General features: G+C 39.9%; 1 protein-coding gene across 1 annotated transcript in view; it reads left to right on the forward strand.

Moving 5' to 3' along the window:
* The first annotated feature begins 1,476 nt into the window (after nucleotides 1–1,476).
* Nucleotides 1,477–21,061, forward strand: part of BEND2 (BEN domain containing 2) — a 52,589-nt gene continuing 33,004 nt past the window's right edge. The window contains 7 exon segments of the mRNA XM_078364228.1: nucleotides 1,477–1,541; nucleotides 1,856–2,079; nucleotides 11,287–11,478; nucleotides 14,587–14,678; nucleotides 14,681–14,726; nucleotides 15,916–15,970; nucleotides 16,247–16,322. Coding sequence (XP_078220354.1) covers nucleotides 1,477–1,541; nucleotides 1,856–2,079; nucleotides 11,287–11,478; nucleotides 14,587–14,678; nucleotides 14,681–14,726; nucleotides 15,916–15,970; nucleotides 16,247–16,322 — 750 coding nt within the window.

The raw sequence follows: 21,061 nt of genomic DNA on the forward strand, positions 1-21,061 counted from the left end.
ACCACCTTGTCAAGTATGTACCTACGCAACACTCCTGCACGTTCTGCACATGTACCCCAGAACCTAAAGTGCAATAAAATATATATTTTTAAAAAATGGTTGAGGAAAGTACTTTCAAGCTTGCCTGAGGTCTGAGAAGCTGAGCTTTCTGCAATGGTCTGAGGGTAAGCTTTGACTGGAGTGTTTGAAGGACGCCTTTCCTGTTTGCTTTCTCGGCGTGGAAACGTCAAGATGCAGAATCCAGATAGGTCACTGTAGCCTGGGCCTCTGCGATCTGGATTTGAAGCTGCAGACTGTGTTGAACTGGGCGAGCGGGAGGGCAGAGTGCGCTGGGGTCCAGCCTCCTGGGGTCCTGAAAGGGTGGGATGGTGTAGGCTGGTCCCCCACCCAGAATTAGTCAGAATTTGCTTCCCCACCAGGAGCGAGGTGAGTGAGAGGCGGGTCCTGGAGTAGTGCACCTGGAGGTGATCAGCATGGGCTGAAGTGTCAGAGGAGGTGACAGCCCAGGTCTTGCCTAATTAGTAGGTCTCTTCCAGCTGGAGATGCTGCCATCTTCTGTCACCCCTGGGGCACACCTGAGACCCTGCTCCCCGGACCTCCCCCCAGGAGGCTGAGTGCTAGACTCAGCCTGGGAGACAGGCTGAAGTTCTCAGGTAAATTTTACCCTACCAAGGCTGCGGCTTTGTAGGTAACACAGAAATGGGGAGGTGCTAGCCTGTCACTCTCTCCCATGCTCAGTCTCTTCCCTTTTCATCACCATCTCAGCCCCAACCATCTTCCTCCCTCCCTTCCTCCTTCCCTCCTTCATCTCTCTTTCTCTCTGAAGAGCTGAGGCTATAGGCGTGGCCGCCACGTAGGGCTAATTTTGGTATTTTTTGTTGAGATGGGATTTCGTCATGTTGCCCACGCTGGTCTGAACTCCTAGGCTCAGGCAATCCTCCTGCCTCAGTCTCCGAAAGTACTGGGATTACTGGCGAGAGCCACCGCATTGGGTGAGAGCTTTGAGTTTAAAGAATTGACCAACTCCCGAGTTGATTTCCTGTCGGACTTTTCGCGGTTGAGACATAGAGTTGGGGTTTTGATGGTAACCGAGTTCCATTAGAGACAGACTGTGCAGCTTCGCTGTTTTATTTTAAATCCGTTAATGAGGAGGAAGAGAAAAACAAGACGTAGGGTGTTGGGGGCAGAGGCGGGAGTCGGGAGCGCCTGCGAAATCGGGGTCCCTGTGGAGCTGGGGAGCCGTCGAGGCGCGCGAGGGCCGGGCCCCCTTGCCGCGTGGTCTTTGACAGGAAAGTCTCTGATTTGGTTGGGGTCGGACCGCGTCCCTCCCCCCGCTCCCTCCTCTCCCCGGCTCTCCCGGGCTCTCCCCGGCTCTCCCCGCAGTGGGGCCGACCGGCTTCAGGTTGACTAACAGAGAGCGATTTTCCGAGCAGCTTTGCAGCGCGGTGTTTTCTAAATCGCAGCAAGTGCTGGGCGATGGGATGCGGTTTTGGCGGCAGTGGAAGGGCTGCCTTTGAGAGTCCCGCAGGAAGATTTAGAAAGTAATTTTTCTTAAAACGGAGCGGTCTGGCTGTTGTAATTGCCCTGTTTTGCTGTGTGTTCCTCAAAGTGGTCCCCGCGTGAGTGGTCCCTTGTAGGGCTAAGCGCCCCACAGGGTCGTGTGCAGTAAGGGGTTCACCCTTATTAGGTCACCGAGGCATGGACGTGGGCCGTGCGGAGTGAAGAGGGTTTAGTGACATGGGCATGCTACTCCTTGGAGGATGCTTAATCACACAGCAGTGACAGAGCTGTTAGGGTCTACCGTCACCTGCTGGCAGCTTCCAAGGAGTTCTATAGGAGGATGCTTTTGATCTAGCACAGTGACAAGAGCTACTAAAGTTCACAGTCGCCAAGGTGCAGTTATTTGGAGGGATTTTGATGCTCGAGGGATTGCCAGTCTGCAGGCAGCCTTCCACAAGTACTGGAGCAAGATCCTACAACTTCTTTATCAGGAGGAGTGGCTCTTGCCCCAAGCCTGCCATGCCGCCGATATCTTTACGTTACTGAACGCTGCCTCCTGGGCCATGGATTCTTGTCCTGGTATAACTGTCTTTCCCTTAATCATGCTCTGCACCATGTCTGCTCCAGACATTCCTCTGACTATAAGCTGCTTATTCCTTAATTCATGCTCTGTACCCGTGTCTACTCTAGGCATTCCTCCCATTATGAACTAAGATATAGTTACATATATATAGGGAACATATATATAGTTACATATATATATTACTGAGTGGTAATATATTCTTTAGTCACTCATTCTATGAACTAATATATGATTATATGTAGATAATTATATAAAGGGAAATAACTGAGTAGTAACGCTATAAACTGAGATATTCTTCAGGCACTAATTGTGCCAGGATTCTGCTTAGCTCTCCTTCCTCGGTGCCTCTGGCGGCGGGGGGGGGGGGGGGGGGGGCGCGGTTACCCACAGTCCCTCATTGTGAGCTGTGCCTCATGTGATGAGTTGATGGCCTTGTGCCTGGGGAGCATAATCTTCAAACAGTTTCTTGGTTTTTTGTTTCGTTTTGTTTTTTGAGACGGAGTCTCGCTCTGTCTCTCAGGCTGGAGTGCAGTGGCGTGATCTCGGCTCACTGCAACCTCTGCCTCCCGGATTCAAGGGATTCTCCAACCTCAGCCTCCAGAGTAGCTGGGATTACAGGTGTGTGTCACCACGCCCTGCTAATTTTTGTATTTTTTGATAGAGACAGGGTTTCACTGTTTTGGCCAGGTTGGTCTTGAACTCCTGACCTCAAGTGATCCACCTGCTTTGGCCTTCCAAAGTGCGGAGATTACAGGTGAGAGCCACCGCGCCTGGCCATTTCAAACAATTTCTAAAAGTTAAAATGTCTTTTGGCCGGGCATGGTGGCTCACGCCTATAATCCCAGCATCCCAACACTTTGGGAGGCTGAGGTGGGTGGATCACGAGATCAGGAGATCTAGACCATCCTGGCCAACATGGTGTAATCCTGTCTCAGTGGTGCGTCCCTGTAGTCCCAGTCTCCTGCCTGCTATTGTCAGGCAGGAGAATTGCTTGAACCTGGGAGGTGGAGGTTGCAGTGAGTTGAGATCTCCCCACTGCACTCCAGTCTGGTGACAGAGCGAGACTCCATCTTAAAACAAACAAACAAAACAACAAAAATAAATACGCTTTCAATTGCATTGGTTATTTTCTTCTGGTGACACAATTGAAAGTTTATTGTAGAGAATTGACAGAGAAGTCTGATGACAATAATTTTGTTATTCGGTAATAGCCACCTCTTAGATAACAATTGGTATGTTATCTTTGGCTCTCAAAGTTAGGATTATATTGTAGTTTTCTGTTTTGAATTCTTTTCTCCCCTTTAACTTTATTTCACAAGCATATGTAATATTAGTACATTTTCTTTGGGAACATGTGAGTTCGTTCCTTCCTTCCTTCCTTCCTTCCTTCCTTCCTTCCTTCTTTCCTTCCTTCCTTCTGTTGGTTATTCCCTTTCTTTCTCTTTCTCTTCTCTTCTTTTTTTCTTTTCTTTTCTTTCTTACAGGGTCTTGTTTTGTCACCCAGGCTGGAGTGCAGTGGCGGTATCCTGGCTCACTGCAACCTCAGCCTCCTGGCGCAAGCGATCCCACCTCAGCCTCCCAAGTAGCTGGGACTACAGGTGCATGCCACCATGCCTGGCTAATTTTTGTATTATTATTATTATTATTTAGTAGAGACAGGGTTTCTCCATGTTGCCCAGGTTGATCTCAAACTTCTGAGCTCAAGCGATCTGCCTGCCTTGGCCTCCCAAAGTACTGGGATCACAGGCGTTTGCCACTGCACCCTGACTGAGAACACACTTCTTATTGGCAATATATCATTCCAGCTTAGGGGAATACCATAATTTATTTAACCCTTTGTTTATTTAATACTTTGGTTTAGATAATTGGGTGGTTTCTAATGTTCTATTTTTTTCCCATGAAATCTATTAAGTAGACTTCAGAATGACTCTTTAAAAACCCCCACTTCTTATGGATGAGAAAACAGAGGCAAAAGAGGCAATTTATCTGGCCCAAAGGTCATACCTCTGGATAATTACAGAGCCTGAATTGGAAACTTCGTTCTGTGATTCCTAATTTAGTACCATTTTCAAGTCATCACATGCCCCTCACACTAGCTAATTCATTTTTTCTTCTGCATTAGTCTATTTGAAATAAATAGAACAAACCAAGTTATGATGTAGTTTAAAATACTTCAAGCTTAAATGTGTTCCTTTTCAGGCCAGCTTTGAGAAATTAAAATTCTTTTAAAACTCCAAAAAATCTCTTTATTAAAAAAATGCAGAGAATAAGAAAACAAAAAAGAAACAGTATATAAAACATAGTCCGAATATATTAAATGAATGTAAAAAGAATAACTTTCAATTATAAAAATAAAAATCTAGGAATTATTATTATTATTAATGGTACTTTAAGTTCTGGGGTACATGTGCAGAACATGCAGGTTTGTTATATAGGTATACCCATGCCATGGTGGTTGGCTGCATCCATCACCCCATCATCTACATTAGGTATTTCTCCTAATGCTATTCCTACCCTATCCCCTGACCCCTGACAGTCCCCAGTGCATGATGTTTCCCTCCCTGTGTCCATGTGTTCTCATTGTTCAGCTCCTGCTTATGAGTGAGAACATGCAGTGTTTGGTTTTCTATTCTTGTTAGTTTGCTGAGAATGATGGTTTCCAGCTTCATTCATGTCCCTGCAAAGGACATGAACTCATCCTTTTTTATGGCTGAATAGTATTCCATGGTGTATATATGCCACGTTTTCTTTATCCAGTCTATCATTGATGGGCATTTGGGTTGGTTCCAAGTGTTTACTATTGTGAACAGTGCTGCAATAAACATACATGTGCATGTGTCTTTATAATAGAATGATTTATATTCCTTTGGGTATATACCCATTAATGGGATTGCTAGGTCAAATGGTATTTCTAGTTCTAGATCTTTGAGGAATTGCCACATTGTCTTCCACAATGGTTGAACTAATTTACACTCCTACAGTGTAAAAACATTCCTATTTCTCCACATTCTCTCCAGCATCTGTTGTCTCCTGACTTTTTAATGATCGCCATTCTAACTGGTGTGAGATGGTATCTCAGTGTGGTTTTGATTTACATTTCTCTAAGGACCAATAATGGTGAGTTTCTGTGTGTGTGTGTGTGTTTGTTGGCTGCATAAATGTCTTCTTTTGAGAAGTGTCTATTCATATTCTTTTGAGAAGTGTCTATTCATATTCTTTTGAGAAGTGTCTATTCATATTCTTTTGAGAAGTGCCTATTCATATCCTTTTCCCACTTTTGATGTTTTTTTTTTTCTTGTACATTTGCTTAAGTTCTTGTAGATTGTGGATATTAGCCTTTTGTCAGATGGGTAGACTGCAAAAATGTTCTCCCATTCTGTAGGTTGCCTTTTCACTCTGAAGATAGTTTCATTTGCTGTGCAGAAGCTCTTTAGTATAATTAGATCTGATTTGTCAATTTTGGCTTTTGTTGCCATTGCTTTTGGTGTTTTAGTCATGAAGTCTTCGCCCATGCCTATGTCCTAAATGGTATTGCCTAGGATTTCTTTTAGGGTTTGTATGGTTTTAGGTCTTATGTTTAAATTTTTAATCCATCTAGAGTTAATATTTTGTATAAGGTGTAAGGAAAGGATCCGGTTTCAGCTTTCTGCATATGGCTAGCCAGTTTTCCCAACACCATTTATTGAATAGGGAATCCTTTCCCCATTGCTTGTTTTTGTTAGTTTTGTCAAAGATCAGATGGTTGTAGGTGTATGGTGTTATTTCTGAGGCCTCTGTTCTGTTCCACTGGTCTATATATCTGTTTTGGTACCAGTACCATGCTGTTTCGATTACTGTAGCCTTGTAGTGTAGTTTGAAGTCAGGTAGTGTAATGGTGTGATGCCTCCAGCTTTTTTTTTTCTGCTTAGAATTGTCTTGGCTATGCGGGCTCTTTTTTGTTTCCATATGAAGTTTAAGGTGATTTTTTTCCCCAATTCTGTGAAGAAAGTCAATGGTAGGTTGATGGGGATAGCATTGAATCTACACATTACTTTGGGCAGTATGGCCATTTTCACAATATTGATTCTTCCTAACTGTGAGCATGTAATGTTTTGCCATTTGTTTGTGTCCTCCCTAATTTTCTTGAGCAGTGGCTTGTAGTTCTCCTTGAAGAGGTCCACACATCCCTTGTAAGTTGTATTCCTAGGTATTTAATTCTTTTTGTAGCAATTGTGAATGGGAGTTCACTCATGATTTGGCTCTCTGTTTGTCTTTTATTGGTGTATAGGAATACTTGTGATTTTTGTACATTGATTTTTTTTTATCCTGAGACTTCGCTGAAGTTGCTTATCAGCTTAAAGAGCTTTTGGGCTGAGATCATAGGGTCTTCTAAATATACAATCATGTCATCTGCAAACAGAGACAATTTGACTTCCTCTTTACCTATTTGAATACCCTTTATTTCTTTTTCTTGCCTTATTTCCCTAGCCAGAACTTTAAATATTATGTTGAATAGGAGTGGTGAGAGAGGGCATCCTTGTCTTGTGCCAGTTTTCAAAGGGAATGCTTTCAGTTTTTGCCCATTCAGTATGATATTGGCTGTTGGTTTGTCATAAATAGCTCTTATTATTTTGAGATACATTCCATCAATAACTAGTTTATTGAGAGTTTTTAGCATGAAGGGTTGTTGAATTTTGTTGAAGGCCTTCTCTGCATCTATGAGGTTTTTGTCTTTGGTTCTATTTATGTGATGGATTATGTTTATTGATTTGCATATGTTTAACCAGCCTAGCATCACAGGGATAAAGCTGACTTGATGGTGATGGATAAGCTTCTTGATGTGCTGTTGGATTCAGTTTGCAAGTATTTTATCTGGATTTTTGAGTCAATATTCACCAGGGATATTGGCCTGAAATTATCTTTTTTAGTTGTGTCTCTGCCAGGTTTTGGTATGAGGATGATGTTGGCCTCATAAAATGAGTTAGGCAGGATTCCCTCTTTTTCTGTTTGGAATAGTTTCAGAAAGAATGCTACCAACTCTTCTTTGTACCTCTGGTAGAATTCAGCTGGGAAACTGTCTGGTCTTGGACTTTTTTTGGTTGGTATGCTATTAATTGCTGCCTCAATTTCAGACCTTGTTATTGGTCTATTCAGGGATTCAGCTTCTTCCTGGTTTAGTCTTGGAAGGGTGTAAGTGTCCAGGGTTAGGGTTAGGGTTAGAGTTGGGGGTTAGGGTTAGGGTTTCTTCTAGATTTTTTTGTTTTATTTGCATAGAGATTTTTATAGTATTCTCTGATAGTAGTTTGTATTTCTATGGGATCGGTGGTGATGTCACCTTTATCATTTTCTATTGCATCTATTTGATTATTGTCTCTTTTCTTCTTTATTAGTCTGGCTAGCAGTCTGTCTATTTTGTTGATCTTTTCAAAAACCAGCTCCTGGATTCATTGATTTTTTTTGAAGGTTTTTTTGCATCTGTCTCTATCTCCTTCAGTTCTGCTCTGATCTTAGTTGTTTCTTGTCTTTTGCTGGCTTTTGAATTTGTTTGTTCTTGCTTCTCTAGTTCTTTTAATTGTGAATTAGGGTGTTGATTTTAGATCTTTCCTGCTTTCTCTGTTGGGCACTTAGTGCTATGAATTTCCCTCTATACACTGCTTTAAATGTGTCCAAGAGATTCTGGTACATTCTGTCTTCATTCCCATTGGTTTCAAAGAACACTTTTATTTCTGCCTGCATTTTGTTATTTATCCAGTAGTCATTTGAGAGCAAGTTGTTCAGTTTCCATGTAGTTTTGTGGTTTTGAGTGAATTTTTTAATCCTGAGTTCCAATTTGATTGCACTGTAGTCTGAGAGACTGTTATGATTTCCACTTTTTTGTTTTTTGCATTTGCTGAGGAGTGTTTTACTTCTAATTATGTGGTCAGCTTTAGAGTAAGTGTGATGTGGTGCTGAGAAGAATGTATATTCTGTGGATTTGGGGTGGAGATCTCTGTAGATGTCGATTAGGTCCACTTGGTCCAGATCTGAGTTCAAGTCCTATATATCCTTGTTAATTTTCTGTTTTGTTGAATATTGACAGTGGGGTGTTAAAATCTCCCACTATTATTGTGTGGGAGTCTAAATCTCTTTGTAGGTCTCTATGAGCTTGCTTTATGAATCTGGGTGCTCCTGCATTGGGTCCATATATTTAGGATAGTTAGCTCTTCTTGTTGCATTGATCCCTTTACCATTATGTAATGCCCTTCTTTGTCACTTTTGATCTTTGTTGGTTTAAAGGCTGTTTTATCAGAGACTAGGATTGCACTTCTTTTTTTTTTTTTTTTTCGCTTTCCATTTGCTTGGTAAATAGTCCTCCATTCCTTTATTTTTAGCCTATGTGTGTTATTGCACTTGAGATGGGTCTCCTGAATACAGCACACCAATGGATCTTGACTTTTTATCCAATTTGCCAGTCTGTGTCTTTTAATTGGGGCATTTAACCCATTTACATTTAAGGTTAATATTGTTATGTGTGAACTTGATCCTGCCATTATGATGCTAGCTGGTTATTTTTGCCCATTAGTTGATGCAGTTTCTTCCTAGCATTGATGGCCTTTACGATTTGGTATGTTAGTTGCTGGTACTGGTTGTTCCTTTCCATGTTTAGTGCTTCCTACAGGAGCTCTTGTAGGGCAGGCCTGGTGGTGACGAAATCTTTCAGCATTTGCTTGTCTGTAAAGGATTTTATTTCTCCTTCGCTTATGAAGCTTAGTTTGGCTGGATATGAAATTCTGGGTTGAAAAATCTTTTCTTTAAGAATGTTGAATATTGGCCCCCACTCTCCACATCTCATTCTGGCTTGTAGGATTTCTGCTGAGAGATCTGCTGTCAGTCTGATGGACTTCCCTTTGTAGGTAACCCGAACTTTCTCTCTGGATGCCCTTAGCATGTTTTCCTTCATTTCAACCTTGGTGAATCTGATGATTATGTGCCTTGGGGTTGCTCTTCTCGAGGAGTATCTTTGTGGTGTTCTCTGTATTTCCTGAATTTGAATGTTGGCCTGCCTTGCTAGGTTGGGGAAGTTCTCCTGGATAATATCCTGAGGAGTATTTTCCAACTTGATTTCATTCTCCCCTTCACTTTCAGGTACACTGCTCAAATGTAGATTTGGTCTTTTCATGTAATCCCATGTTTCTTGGAGGCTTTGTTCATTTCTTTTCACTCTTTTTTCTCTAATCTTGTCTTCTCACTTTATTTCATAGAGTTGATCTTCAGTCTCTGATATCCTTTCTTTCACTTGATCAATTTAGCTATTGAAACTTGTATGTGCTTCAGGAAGTTCTTGTGCTATGTTTTTCAGCTCCATCAGGTTGTTTATGTTCTTCTCTAAACTGGTTATTCTAGTTAGCATTTTGTCTAACCTTTTTTCAAGGTTCTTAGCTTCTTTGCATTGGATTAGAACATGCTTCTTTAGCTTGGAGGAGTTTGTTATTACCCACCTTCGGAAGCCTATTTCTGTCAATTCATCAAACTGATTCTCCATCCAGTTTCGTTCCCTTGCTGGTGAGGAGCTGTGATCCCTTAAAGGAGACGAAGCATTCAGTTTTTTGGAGTTTCCAGCCTTTTTGCGCTGTTTTTTTTCCATCTTTGTGGATTTATCTAACTTTGGCCTTTGAAGTTGGTGACCTTTAGATGGGGTCTCTGAGCGGATGTTCTTTTTGTTGATGTTGAAACTTTCTTTCTGTTTGTTAGTTTTCCTTCTAACAGTCAGGTCCCTCTGCTGCAGGTCTGCTGGAGTTTGCTGGAGGTCCACTCCAGACCCTGCTTGTCTGGGAGTTACCAGTGGAGGCTGCAGAACAGCAAAGATTGCTGCCTGTTCCTTCCTCTGGTAGCTTTGTCCCAGAGGGGTACTTGCCAGATGCCAGCCAGAGGTCTCCTGTATGAGGTGCCTGTCAGCCCCTACTGGGAGGTGTCTCCCAGTCAGGATACATGGGGGTCAGGGAGCCACTTGAGGAGGCAATCTGTCCCTTATCAGAGTTCAAGTGCTGTGTTGGGAAATCCACTGCTCTCTTCAGAGCTGCCAGGCAGGGACATTTAGTTCTGCTGAAGCTGTATCCACTACCACCCTTTTTCCCAGGTGCTCTGTCTCAGGAAGATGGGGGCTTTATTTGTAAATCCCTGATGGGCTGCTGCCTTTTTTTCAGATATGCCCTTTCCAGGAGGACATCTAGTGAGACAGACTGCCTGCAGCTGCTGAGCTGTGTTGGGCTTGTCCCAGTTTAAACTTCCTGACAGCTTTGCTTACACTGTAGGGTTGAAACTGCCCAGTTGAGCCTCAGCAATGGCGGACACCCCTTCCTTCACCAAGCTCTAACCTCCCAGGTCGAGCTCAGACTGCTGTGTTGGCTGCAAGAATTTTAAGCCAGTGAATCTTAGCTTGCTGGTCTCTGTGGGGGTGGGAACTGCTGAGCCATATCACTTGGCTCCCTGGCTTCAGCCCTCTTTTCAGGGCAATGAACAGTTCTGCCCACTGGTGTTCCAGGGGTGGTTGGAAATGTGGCAATCACCCACCTTCTGTGTGGATCTTGCTGGGAGCTGTGCACTGGAGCTGTTCCTGTTCAGCCATCTTGCTTGGGAGAATCCAATAAAGCTCATTTTGATCTTAGACATTTTGCATAATGTGTTTTCATATTCAGTAGAATGGTTTACCTAGTTGATATTTCACATCTGGTTTATTTGTGGTTACTTATTTCACATTTTGTGAGATTCAGTTTGAATTCATTTCATAATGACATTTACTTTTGCACTTTATTTCTGCATTATCAGTCATCATAAACATTGATATTAGTTTTTAGAGAACAGTTTAGAACTTCATGGTCACCACAAGTGTGTCTACTTAACACCAATTGCATCATTTAAGTGAAAAGCATATCATTGAACACTGTGGCATGGGCCAGCTGGCCACATTTCTCAAATGAGAAGAAATTTATTGTTCTACAAAATTGGAAGTACTAGAGATAGTACTCTGTGTGTGTGTATGTATACATACATATGTACATACTTCAAAACTTCCTACTATTGGTTCATTAGCTAACTTGTAATGATTACAGATATAAAAATATATAATATAAAATTTCAGCTAAAATATGTTTTTAAACAATCTATAACTCTATAACATGACTTCCTCAGGAAATTGTTTATTTAGTGTGGTATTGAATCTAATCTTTCTCTTTGCTTATTCTTAGATTTTGTTATTATAACTGTTGATGGCAGTGATGATAACAATGATGATCGCAGTACTGAGACAGTGGAAGATTCTGAAAGAGCAGATAATTCCACCAGTGACACAGCAGATTATTCCACTGATGTCACAGCCATACAACCAAATGTTCCAGGTGCCAGTGGTGACCATCAGCATCCACTCCAAATGTCATATGGTAATTTCGTTAAATTTCCTTTCTGGCAAAATTTTGCACTCCGGTCCCCGTTTCCAGTAAATTGCTTAAATATTCCTGTAACCTTTACAGTAATTAGTTATTACCAGAGGGCTTAGCTTTGTGCTAATACCACAAGGTTTACTTCTGCTTGCATTTTCCCTTCACTTAAGCTTTGCCATATCTCCTTTGTTCTGTGGGAGACAGAATGTTAAGATGTGTTCTTTTATCTAATTTGTTGGAAGAGTTTGAGAAGGATTGGTGTCAATTCTTATTTTTTGGAGGGGTGTCCGGGTGACAGGGTCTTGCTTTGTTGCCCAGGCTAGAGTGCAGTTGTGGCATCTCTGCTTATTGCAACCTCCACTTCTAAAGTTCAAGAGATTCTTTCGCCTCAACCTCCCAAGTAGCTGGGACTACCATGGTGGTGTGCACACCACCATGCCCAGCTAATTTTTGTATTTTTAGTAGAGACAGGGTTTTGCCATGTTGCCCAGCCTGGTCTCGAACTCCTGACCTCAAGCAATCTGTCTGCCTCAGCCTCCCACAGTGCTAGGATTACAGGCATGAGCCACCACACCCAGCCAGTGTTAATTCTTTAAATGTTTGGTAGAAATCAGTGGAGAAGCCATCTGGTCCTGGGCTTTTCTTTACTGGGAAGTTTGTGATTACTGTTTCAACCTCTCATTATAGGTCCATTAAGATTTTCTATTTCTTCTTGAGTCAGTTTAGTTAATTAGTTTTATTAAATTATAAGAACAAATAGTTTTTTCATATAGTAGCATTAAGTAGTTAGAAAACATACAGGACAAAGACCCAATTGATAATGGCTATGAAATATATTTAAATACTCTGAGGAATAAATAAATAAAAATAGCAGAACCTTTATGAAAGGACCACAAATACTGAGGATCATAAAATAAGGCTTGAGGAAGTGGAGAGACACAAATTATCCTTGGATGTGAAAAAACACTCTGGTATAGGTGTGAAAAAAATCTTAGGAAAAAACTGTTTAAGGGACAGGTGGTGATTTACCATATCAAACACTAAAACATTTTAAAGATATAGTTATTAAAATATTATGTTGTTAAAATACAGTTATAAAATAGGGAGCCAGACTTAATGTGATAGAAACTCACAAACAAAACAAAGGATTTAGAGTTAACATACTAGAGTACATTAATACAGGAATGATGGAAAGAAAGTAACATGTTGGGAAAAATGCTTAACTGTTGGGGGGAAAGCCCATTTCATTTCATCTCACCTCATACACTTAAATAATTTTGAGATGGATTAAAGAGTTGAAGACCCAATAAGTGGAAGTATGGAAAAAACTAGAAGAAAATGTTGTTGATTGTTTTTTCTAATCCTAGTGAAATACTAAGTGTAAAAGCAGCTGAAGAAGTAAAAAATGTTAATGAATTTGGCATAATAAACAAATAAAAAAACCCTCCCTAGCTCAAAAAAAAGTCACTCTTCTAAATCACACCTCCACCTGAGAAGGATGTTTGTTGCGATTATACACTTTCAAGGGTATTATCCTTAAGAGAGCAAGACCTCATACAAATCAGACAGGAAACATTGAGACCCCAATTGGGCAGTGAGCAGAACAATTCACAGAACAAGAAATACTAGTGGATAGAAAATGCAAACTTAAATGAGATACAAGCTTTAAACTTTTGTCTATCAAATTAACAGTTGGTAAAAGATAATTTACTCTAGTGATAATGGAGAAAAACCATTGCATTGCAGTTATCTTGAAAGTAACTTAGTACAATCTTTTTGGACTTTTTGGTGGTATCTCACCTATCAAGAGTCCCCCAAATATTCATAGACTTTGACCTAGTGATTCTTCTAGATATCCATTATAAGGAACTGTTCAGAGGCATACAGAAATGTGTGCCTTTGAATGTATACACATCATTATACCAAAATAGTGAAAAATTAGAAGCCATATAAATGTCCCACAGTGGAAAACAGGTAGCAAAACCTCTGGACATCCATAAAATGGAATATTATGCAGGCATTTAAAAATATTTTTAAAATTACAAATGACACACAAAATTGCTCAGAATATATATACAATATGATTCAAAGTATATAAAATATATAAGAAAAATAAATATATTTAAAGGCTACAATATTTATTGCTGTGAATTGCTTTCTCTTTTTATTCAGATTCTGAATTATTTATAATGAGCTGAATTTTTTAGGTGAATTTTTTTTTTGAGACAGAGTCTTGCTCTGTTACTCAGGCTGGGGTGCAGTGGTGTGATCTTGGCTCACTGCAACCTGTGCCTCCCAGGCTCAAGTGACTCTCCTGTCTCAACCTCCCAAGTAGCTGGGATTACAGATGTACACCACCCTGCCCAGCTAATTTTTGTATTTTTAGTAGAGAGAGGATTTCACTTTGTTGGCCAGGCTGGTCTCAAACTCCTGGCCTCAAGTGATCTACCCGCCTCAGACTCCCAAAGTGCTGGGATTACAGGCATGAGCCACCACACCCGGCCATAGGTGAACTTTTTATGGAAATATATGACATACAAAATACGCACACATCGTAAATATACAGCTTAAATAATTTTCAAACTAATTCATGCATATAACCAGCACTCATAACCAAGGAATATAAAGTTATGAGCTCCCGAGAATCCTATCCACCCCCTTTCAATCACTACTCTTCTTTATAAGGTAACCCCTATCCTGACGTCTACCATAGATTACTTTTGCCTATTTTTGAGTTTTATACCAATTGAACCATATGCTATACTCTCTTTTATATCTGGCATTTTTTTCAGAGACAGGATCCTGCTGTGTTGCCCAGGCTGGGCTCAGTTGATTCTCCTGCCTCAGCTTCTGTGTAGCTGGAACTATAGGCACGTGCCACCACATTTGACTTGTGTCTGGCTTTTTTTTTTTTTTAACTTCTTGCTGTGTGCTGCAATAGTTGGTTTATTCTCCTTGCTGTGTAGTTCCTTTGTTTTAATACATCAGATTTTAATTACTTATAGCTTGTATTATAGTCAGAAAAATTCAAACAGTTTAAGGTAAAATTTGGTTGAAGTTACAGCTCAATTTGGAGGTATCTTACATTTTATTATTATTTTGAGACAGGGTCTCACTTTGTCACCCAGGCTGGAGTGCAATGGCACAATCACAGCTCACTGGAGCCTCAACTTCCTGGGCTCAAGCAATTCTCCCACCTGACATCAGTCTTCCCAGTAGTTGGGATGACAGGCACATGCCACCATGCCCAGATAATTTTTTTTTAGATTTTTAGTAGAGATGATATCTTGCTATGTTACCCAGGCTAGTCTCCAACTCCTGAGCTCAAGTAACCCTCCTGCCTCAGCCTCCTAAAATGTTGGGATTACAGGTATGATCCACTGGGTCCAGCCTGGAGGTATTTTATAACTTGATATTTCTATATAACATTTGTCTGCATTTATCTAACTTGAGAGTTAGTTCTCCCATTTTCCTTATCCCCTTTTGATTTCTCTCTTTTGAGCCCTTGGTCATTGGGATCTCCACTATGGAATGAAAGGAAACAGGAAAGAGATGAAACCTGCTTCTCTTAATTGTGCCTCTCATTACTGTCCTGGCTCAGAAAGGTTTTTTTTTTAAATTTTTTATTGCATTTTAGGTTTAGGGGTACACGAGCAGAGCATGCAAGACAGTGCATTTCTGATTGCTGCATAATATTCCATGGAAGGTTTAAGTGAAGTAGCTCTTTCATTAAAGTGTCCCTTGCAGTAACTGTGAGGCAGGCTTTCAAAGTGAATCTCTAGTACAAGATATAATCCAATACTGTTGCAGCCAGTGTCTTCTTCTAGTTCCATAGTTAAGTGACTCAGAGCCATAACTGAACCTTCCTAATTCTAGATTTTTGGTTTACATTTAGCATCCATTTATTTAGGCTTAATATAACATTTAATAAGGCAATCCTAACTTGAAAGCTGAAATGGACCTTAGAGATCATCTCAACTGGTGTTAACCTGGCAGGTGAGGAGGTGATGTCTCTAGTGGTCTGCCCAGCCGACATAGTGGTGGGGGCCCTATCCAGAATAGATTCCTGGCTTATATTTTGGACACGATGCTGTCTTCTTTGTCAGGGGCCATTTGGAGCTCAATTACAAAAGCAGTTAGCCCTTGTGTTCTCTTTTTTATTTGTTTCCAGCATTTACTTTGTAGGCTTTAAGTTACTAAGCAGTGACTTCACAGTTTGTAATTGCATTTGATTTGATTCTTATTCCTAGTCATGGGTAATGTGGCCCTTCAGTTTTAAAAGAGTTACTCTAAATTGGCCATGGAAGAATTCTTGTTTTGTCACTCTAAAATTCAACCCAAAGTCCAATTTAATTTGAGTTAGCATTCTGAGAGCATGTCTGTATTAAGGTTATTAAGATGGTAGTGTATGAAATAACATTTTTATGCATTGCTTCACAGTTGCCCATGGTGGCCAAACAGTTTCACAAATGCAACACCTAGTTCATTTAAGAAACACCGCATATTCTCACTCATAGGCGGGTGATGAAAAATGAGAACACATGGACACAGAAAGGGGAGTACTAAACACTGGGGTCTATTGGGGGGAAAAGGGGAGGGCCAGTGGGAGGGGGAGGTGGGGAGGGATAGCCTGGGGAGAAATGCCAAATGTGGGTGAAGAGGAGAAGGAAAGAAAAGCACACTGCCATGTGTGTTCCTACGCAACTGTCTTGCATGCTCTGCTCATGTACCCCAAAACCTAAAATCCAATAAAAAATTAAAAAAAAAAAAGACACAGCTACAACTTAGAGGAAGTGGATTTGCCCAAAAGAGGAAGATTATCTATTCCAGAGGTAGATATTATGGTTTGTTTATTAAAGTGAAAATCTTTCTCTGTTCTTTTCATTCTGCTGTTATTTCTTTTTAAAAAATGGAGTTGAATTTCATGCAGTAAAACGCACAAATTAGTGAGTTTTGATAAGTATGTATACTTACACTCCATGAAGATAATGAACATTTTGTCCAGGTGTGATGGCTCATGCCTGTAATCCCAGCAATTTGGGAGGCCAAGGTGGGTGGATCACCTGAGGTCCGGAGTCCAGCCTGGCCAATGTGGTGAAACACCATCTTTACTAAAAATACAAAAAATGAGCTGGGCATGGTGGTGCATGCCTGTAATTCTAGCTACTCGGGAGGCTGAGGCAGGAGAATCACTTGAACCTAGGAGGTGGAGGTTGCAGTGAGCTGAGAGCCCTGCACTCCAGCCTGGGTGACAGAGTGAGACCCTGTCTCAAAAAAAAAAAAAGGACTATAATGAACATTTTCGTCACCCCAGAAAGTGACCTCCGACCTCTTCCCAGTAAGTCTCCATCTCCCTTAACTTTGGGGGAAATACCATTTTGATGTTTTTTTCCATCCCAGTTGAGTTTTTCCTGTTCTAGAACTTCACATAAATAGAATTGTACAGTATGTACTGTTTTGGGTCATAGTCTTTTTTTTCCTTAGAAGAATGTTTTGGAGATTTGTTTCATAGTATTAATATTTTATTCCTCTTCATTGCTGAGTGGTATTCTGTCATTCTGTCATATGAATACTCATAATTTTCTTATCCATTTTTTTTGAGATGTCGTCTTGCTCTCTGTTGCCCAGGCTGGAGTGCAGTGGCGCTATCTCAGCTCACTGCAACCTCCACCTCCCGGGTTCAAGTGATTCTCCTACCTCAGCCTCTTGAGCAGTTGAGATTACAGGTGCCCACCACCAGACCAGCTAATTTTTGTATTTTTGGTAGAGACGATATTTCACTATGTTGGCCAGACTGGTCTCACACTCCTGACCTCAGGTGATCCGGCTGCCTTGGCCTCCCAAAGTTCTGGGATTACAGGCATGAGCCACTGCACCTGGCCTATCCATTCTTCTGATAGACATTTGGGCTATTAGGAGTAAAGTGGCTATGAAAATGCTTATGGCAGTCTATTTGTGAACCTATGTTTACATTTAATTTGGGTAAATATCTGGAAGTGGAAATATTGGGTAATGGGGTAGATGAAAGTTTATGAGAAATTGCCGGTTTTTCTAAGTGGTCGTACTGTTTTACAGTACCACTATATTCTCCTGTGCTTTCTGATCTCTGAAGTTGAATAAAATAGATTATTAAATTATATATAACTTGGCTTAACAGAAAATGCATTTATTTACTTACATAAGGATGTGGATATCAGTGCCATATAAATAGTGTAGGCAATTCTTAACTTCTATCACCCTCAATATTTTAATGTTTTGGGATAATGCTAATTATCTGCCAAGTGTCGTGGTTTTGTACATAATTATGTGAAAGCATTTTGGAAAGTATGAAGCACTATATAAGGGTAAGATGGTAATAGTGTGTTTATAATTATTAATCTCTGTTATAATTCCATACAGTTTTGGCTGTCTAATAAGTTTGTAATGCTGGGCTAATTCGGTTAATTCTTTTTTAATTGTACTTTAGGTTCTGGGGTACATGTGCAAATCATGCAGGATTGTTGCATAGGCACATACATGGCAAGGTGGTTTGCTGCCTCTATCCCCCTGTCACCTATATTTGACATTTCTCCCCATGTTATCCCTCCCCAACCTCCCCACCCCCTGCTGTCCCTCCCCTAGCCTCCTTCCAACAGACTCCAGTGTGTGATGCTCCCCTCCCTGTACCCATGTGTTCTCATTGTTCAACGCCCACCTATGGGTGAGAACATGTGGTGTTTGATTTTCTGTTCTTGTGTCAGTTTGCTGAGAATGATGGTTTCCAGATTCATCCGTGTCCCTACAAAGGACATGAACTCATTGTTTTTTATGGCTTCATAGTATTCCATGGTGTATATGTGCCACATTTTCCTTGTCCAGTCTATCATTGATGGGCATTTGGGTTGGTTCCAGGTCTTTGCTGTTGTAAACAGTGCTGCAGTGAACATATGTGTGCATGTGTCTTTATAATAGAATGATTTATAATCCTTTGGATATATACCCAGTAATGGGATTGCTGGGTCAAATGGAATTTCTATTTCTAGATCCTTGAGGAATCGCCATTATTATTACATGATAATTTTTTATCATGTATTTTGAAATGAAGTAGATAACTACTTGGTACGTTTCTATTAAAATTATTCTTATGGCCCACAATTCATCCTTAGAATAATTATACAGAAATATAATGGTTATTTACTGTCTGTTTACTTATTTATACCGTCTTACTCCAAAAAGTATTTTAAGATGATTTACAGATTAATCTGTGAAGAAAAATAGGTGCTTAAATGTTTCCTGTCTTGTCCACAGAGTGTCACTGTTGGATTATTTGAAAATCAAAAACCATTTAACATTTGGTTCTTTGTTCATGGTTAGAAATTAAAGCTGTTCTGGTGCTAGAAGACTCTTGTATCTGCCATGAAGTATATAAACGGTTAAGCTTGATGAAAATGGTGTCTTAAGTGTAGTTGGGTTAATGAGAACACAATTCAGCAACTATATCTTTTCCTGTAGTTGTATGATTTGCAATGGGCAAAGGTCCTTTGATATCACAAATAGGCCTTAGGTCCTTCTTGAAAATGAAATAGAAGTCCTGAACTTTTCTTTCTTTCATATTTTCTTTTGGTTCATTAATACATTTTCCTTAGACAATAACATGAATACTTGATTGTGAAGAAGGTGGAAGTATCATTAATGAATGTATACCAGACTTTGGATCTTTATATAATATTAAACACTAATTGCCAAATATATTCCAAGAAAGAAATTTGGATTCTTTTTCAGTCTTCATATATACTGTAGAATTACTCTGAACTCAGGCTTAAGGAAATATTTCTCTCTCCTGAATCTGTATGCTTCTTTTCATTAAATAATGAACTCTGAAGCGTTTTGTTTCCTTCTTTTCTTTAGTAGGAATTTCACAGCAGTTTTGTACCCAGTTTCATTAGCTTTTCTAATTTTTAAAATAATTAATAGATTTACAGAAGAGTTGCAAAAATATTACAGAGAATTATCATATATATGCTTCACAAAGCTTCCCTTAATGTTAACTTACTTGTATAACTTTAAATTATGGTAATTGTAATAATCACAGCACAGTTATCAGAACCCGAAATGAACATTAGTGTAGTATTATTAGCTAAACTACAGTCCTTGTTTGAATTTTACCATTTCTCCCAATTCCATGTCCTTTTCCTGTTCCAGGATAAAATTCAGTATCCCACATTGAATTTAGTTGTGTCTCCTTAGCCTCTTCTAGTCTGTGACAGCTCCTCATTCTTTCCTTGTCTTTCATGACTTTGACACTCTTGATGACTACTGGTCAATTATTTCATAAAATGTCTTGATCTTGGTGTGTCTGATTCTTTCTCTCGAATAGATAGAGATTATGCATTTTTGGTAAGAGTCCCACACGAGTGATGTTATTTCCTCATTGAATCATATTGGGGGGTACATGGTGTTGACATATTTTTTTATTGGTGATGTTAACATTGATCACTTGGTTAAAGTGATGTTTTCCATATTTTTCCACAGTAAAGTTATTACTTTTGCCCATTGTCCATGATAAAGATTTTGGGTGGCAGGGAATTTTGAGACTGTGCTAATATCCTGTTTCTCTTCAATTCACCGAGATAAGTTAGCATCCATCCATGGATTTTACCTGCAGCAGCCATTATCGTGGCATGTGCCTTATGTTGATTCTCTGTTTCCCTCATTCCTTCTGGGTTTATTAATTGAAATGCATTTGCCAGGATGAGCTGTCCTTTATCTCCCACTTATTTATTTATTCAATTATGTATATTCATATAAATATGGACTCATGGACATTTATTGTATTATATGAGTATAATCCAGTATTATCATTATTTATTCATTGATCAAATTTTCCAGCTTTGGTTATTGGGAGCTCCTTCAGTTGACTCCTATGGCCTTTTGACTTGCCCCCACCTTTTTTTCTGCCACTTGTTTTCTGCCATCACAAGATATTCTAGGCTCAACTGTACTTTTCCTCTTAGCCCTGGAATTCAACTTTTCTCTAAGGAGCCCTGGTTCCTTTAGTTGGAGACTGGTGTTTAGAAACCAAGATCTGGACACTAGGTGTGTTCATTGCTCCTCTTGTGTCATTGATCCTAGGCCTTCTCAGTGGACATAAGGAAATAAATGTAGGTATCCTAATCCATGCATACACATAAACCTATATTTCTATCTCTGTCTTTATATATATTAGAACTATATGTTCATACTGATATTCAGTAGCTTTTCTAAAACCTAGGTTCTTATATAATAACATCTTTGTCTATCTCCTTTATTAATCAACTCTTTTATTTTCATATGAATGTGGGTTTTGGTTTTACTTTTTCTTGGCTTTAAAAGACTCTGAAATCCTCTGGTACATAGGGGAGAAACAAAAAGAATTAAAAATATAAATATTTAAAGTGCTCTTTTTATAGTGCTTACTTTGGCTTCTAGTGATATTAAACATTGACTACTTATTTTTATAATATTAGTAGAACAATGAAGTTTCCTGTGATGAAAATGATCCAAACCATCTTTCTGGATTCCAACACTGTTATAAAGCACGAAGTTCTGTCTCTCAAATGTATTT

The sequence above is a fragment of the Callithrix jacchus genome, chromosome X (genome assembly GCF_049354715.1).
Source record: "Callithrix jacchus isolate 240 chromosome X, calJac240_pri, whole genome shotgun sequence".
Taxonomy (NCBI): domain Eukaryota; kingdom Metazoa; phylum Chordata; class Mammalia; order Primates; family Cebidae; genus Callithrix; species Callithrix jacchus.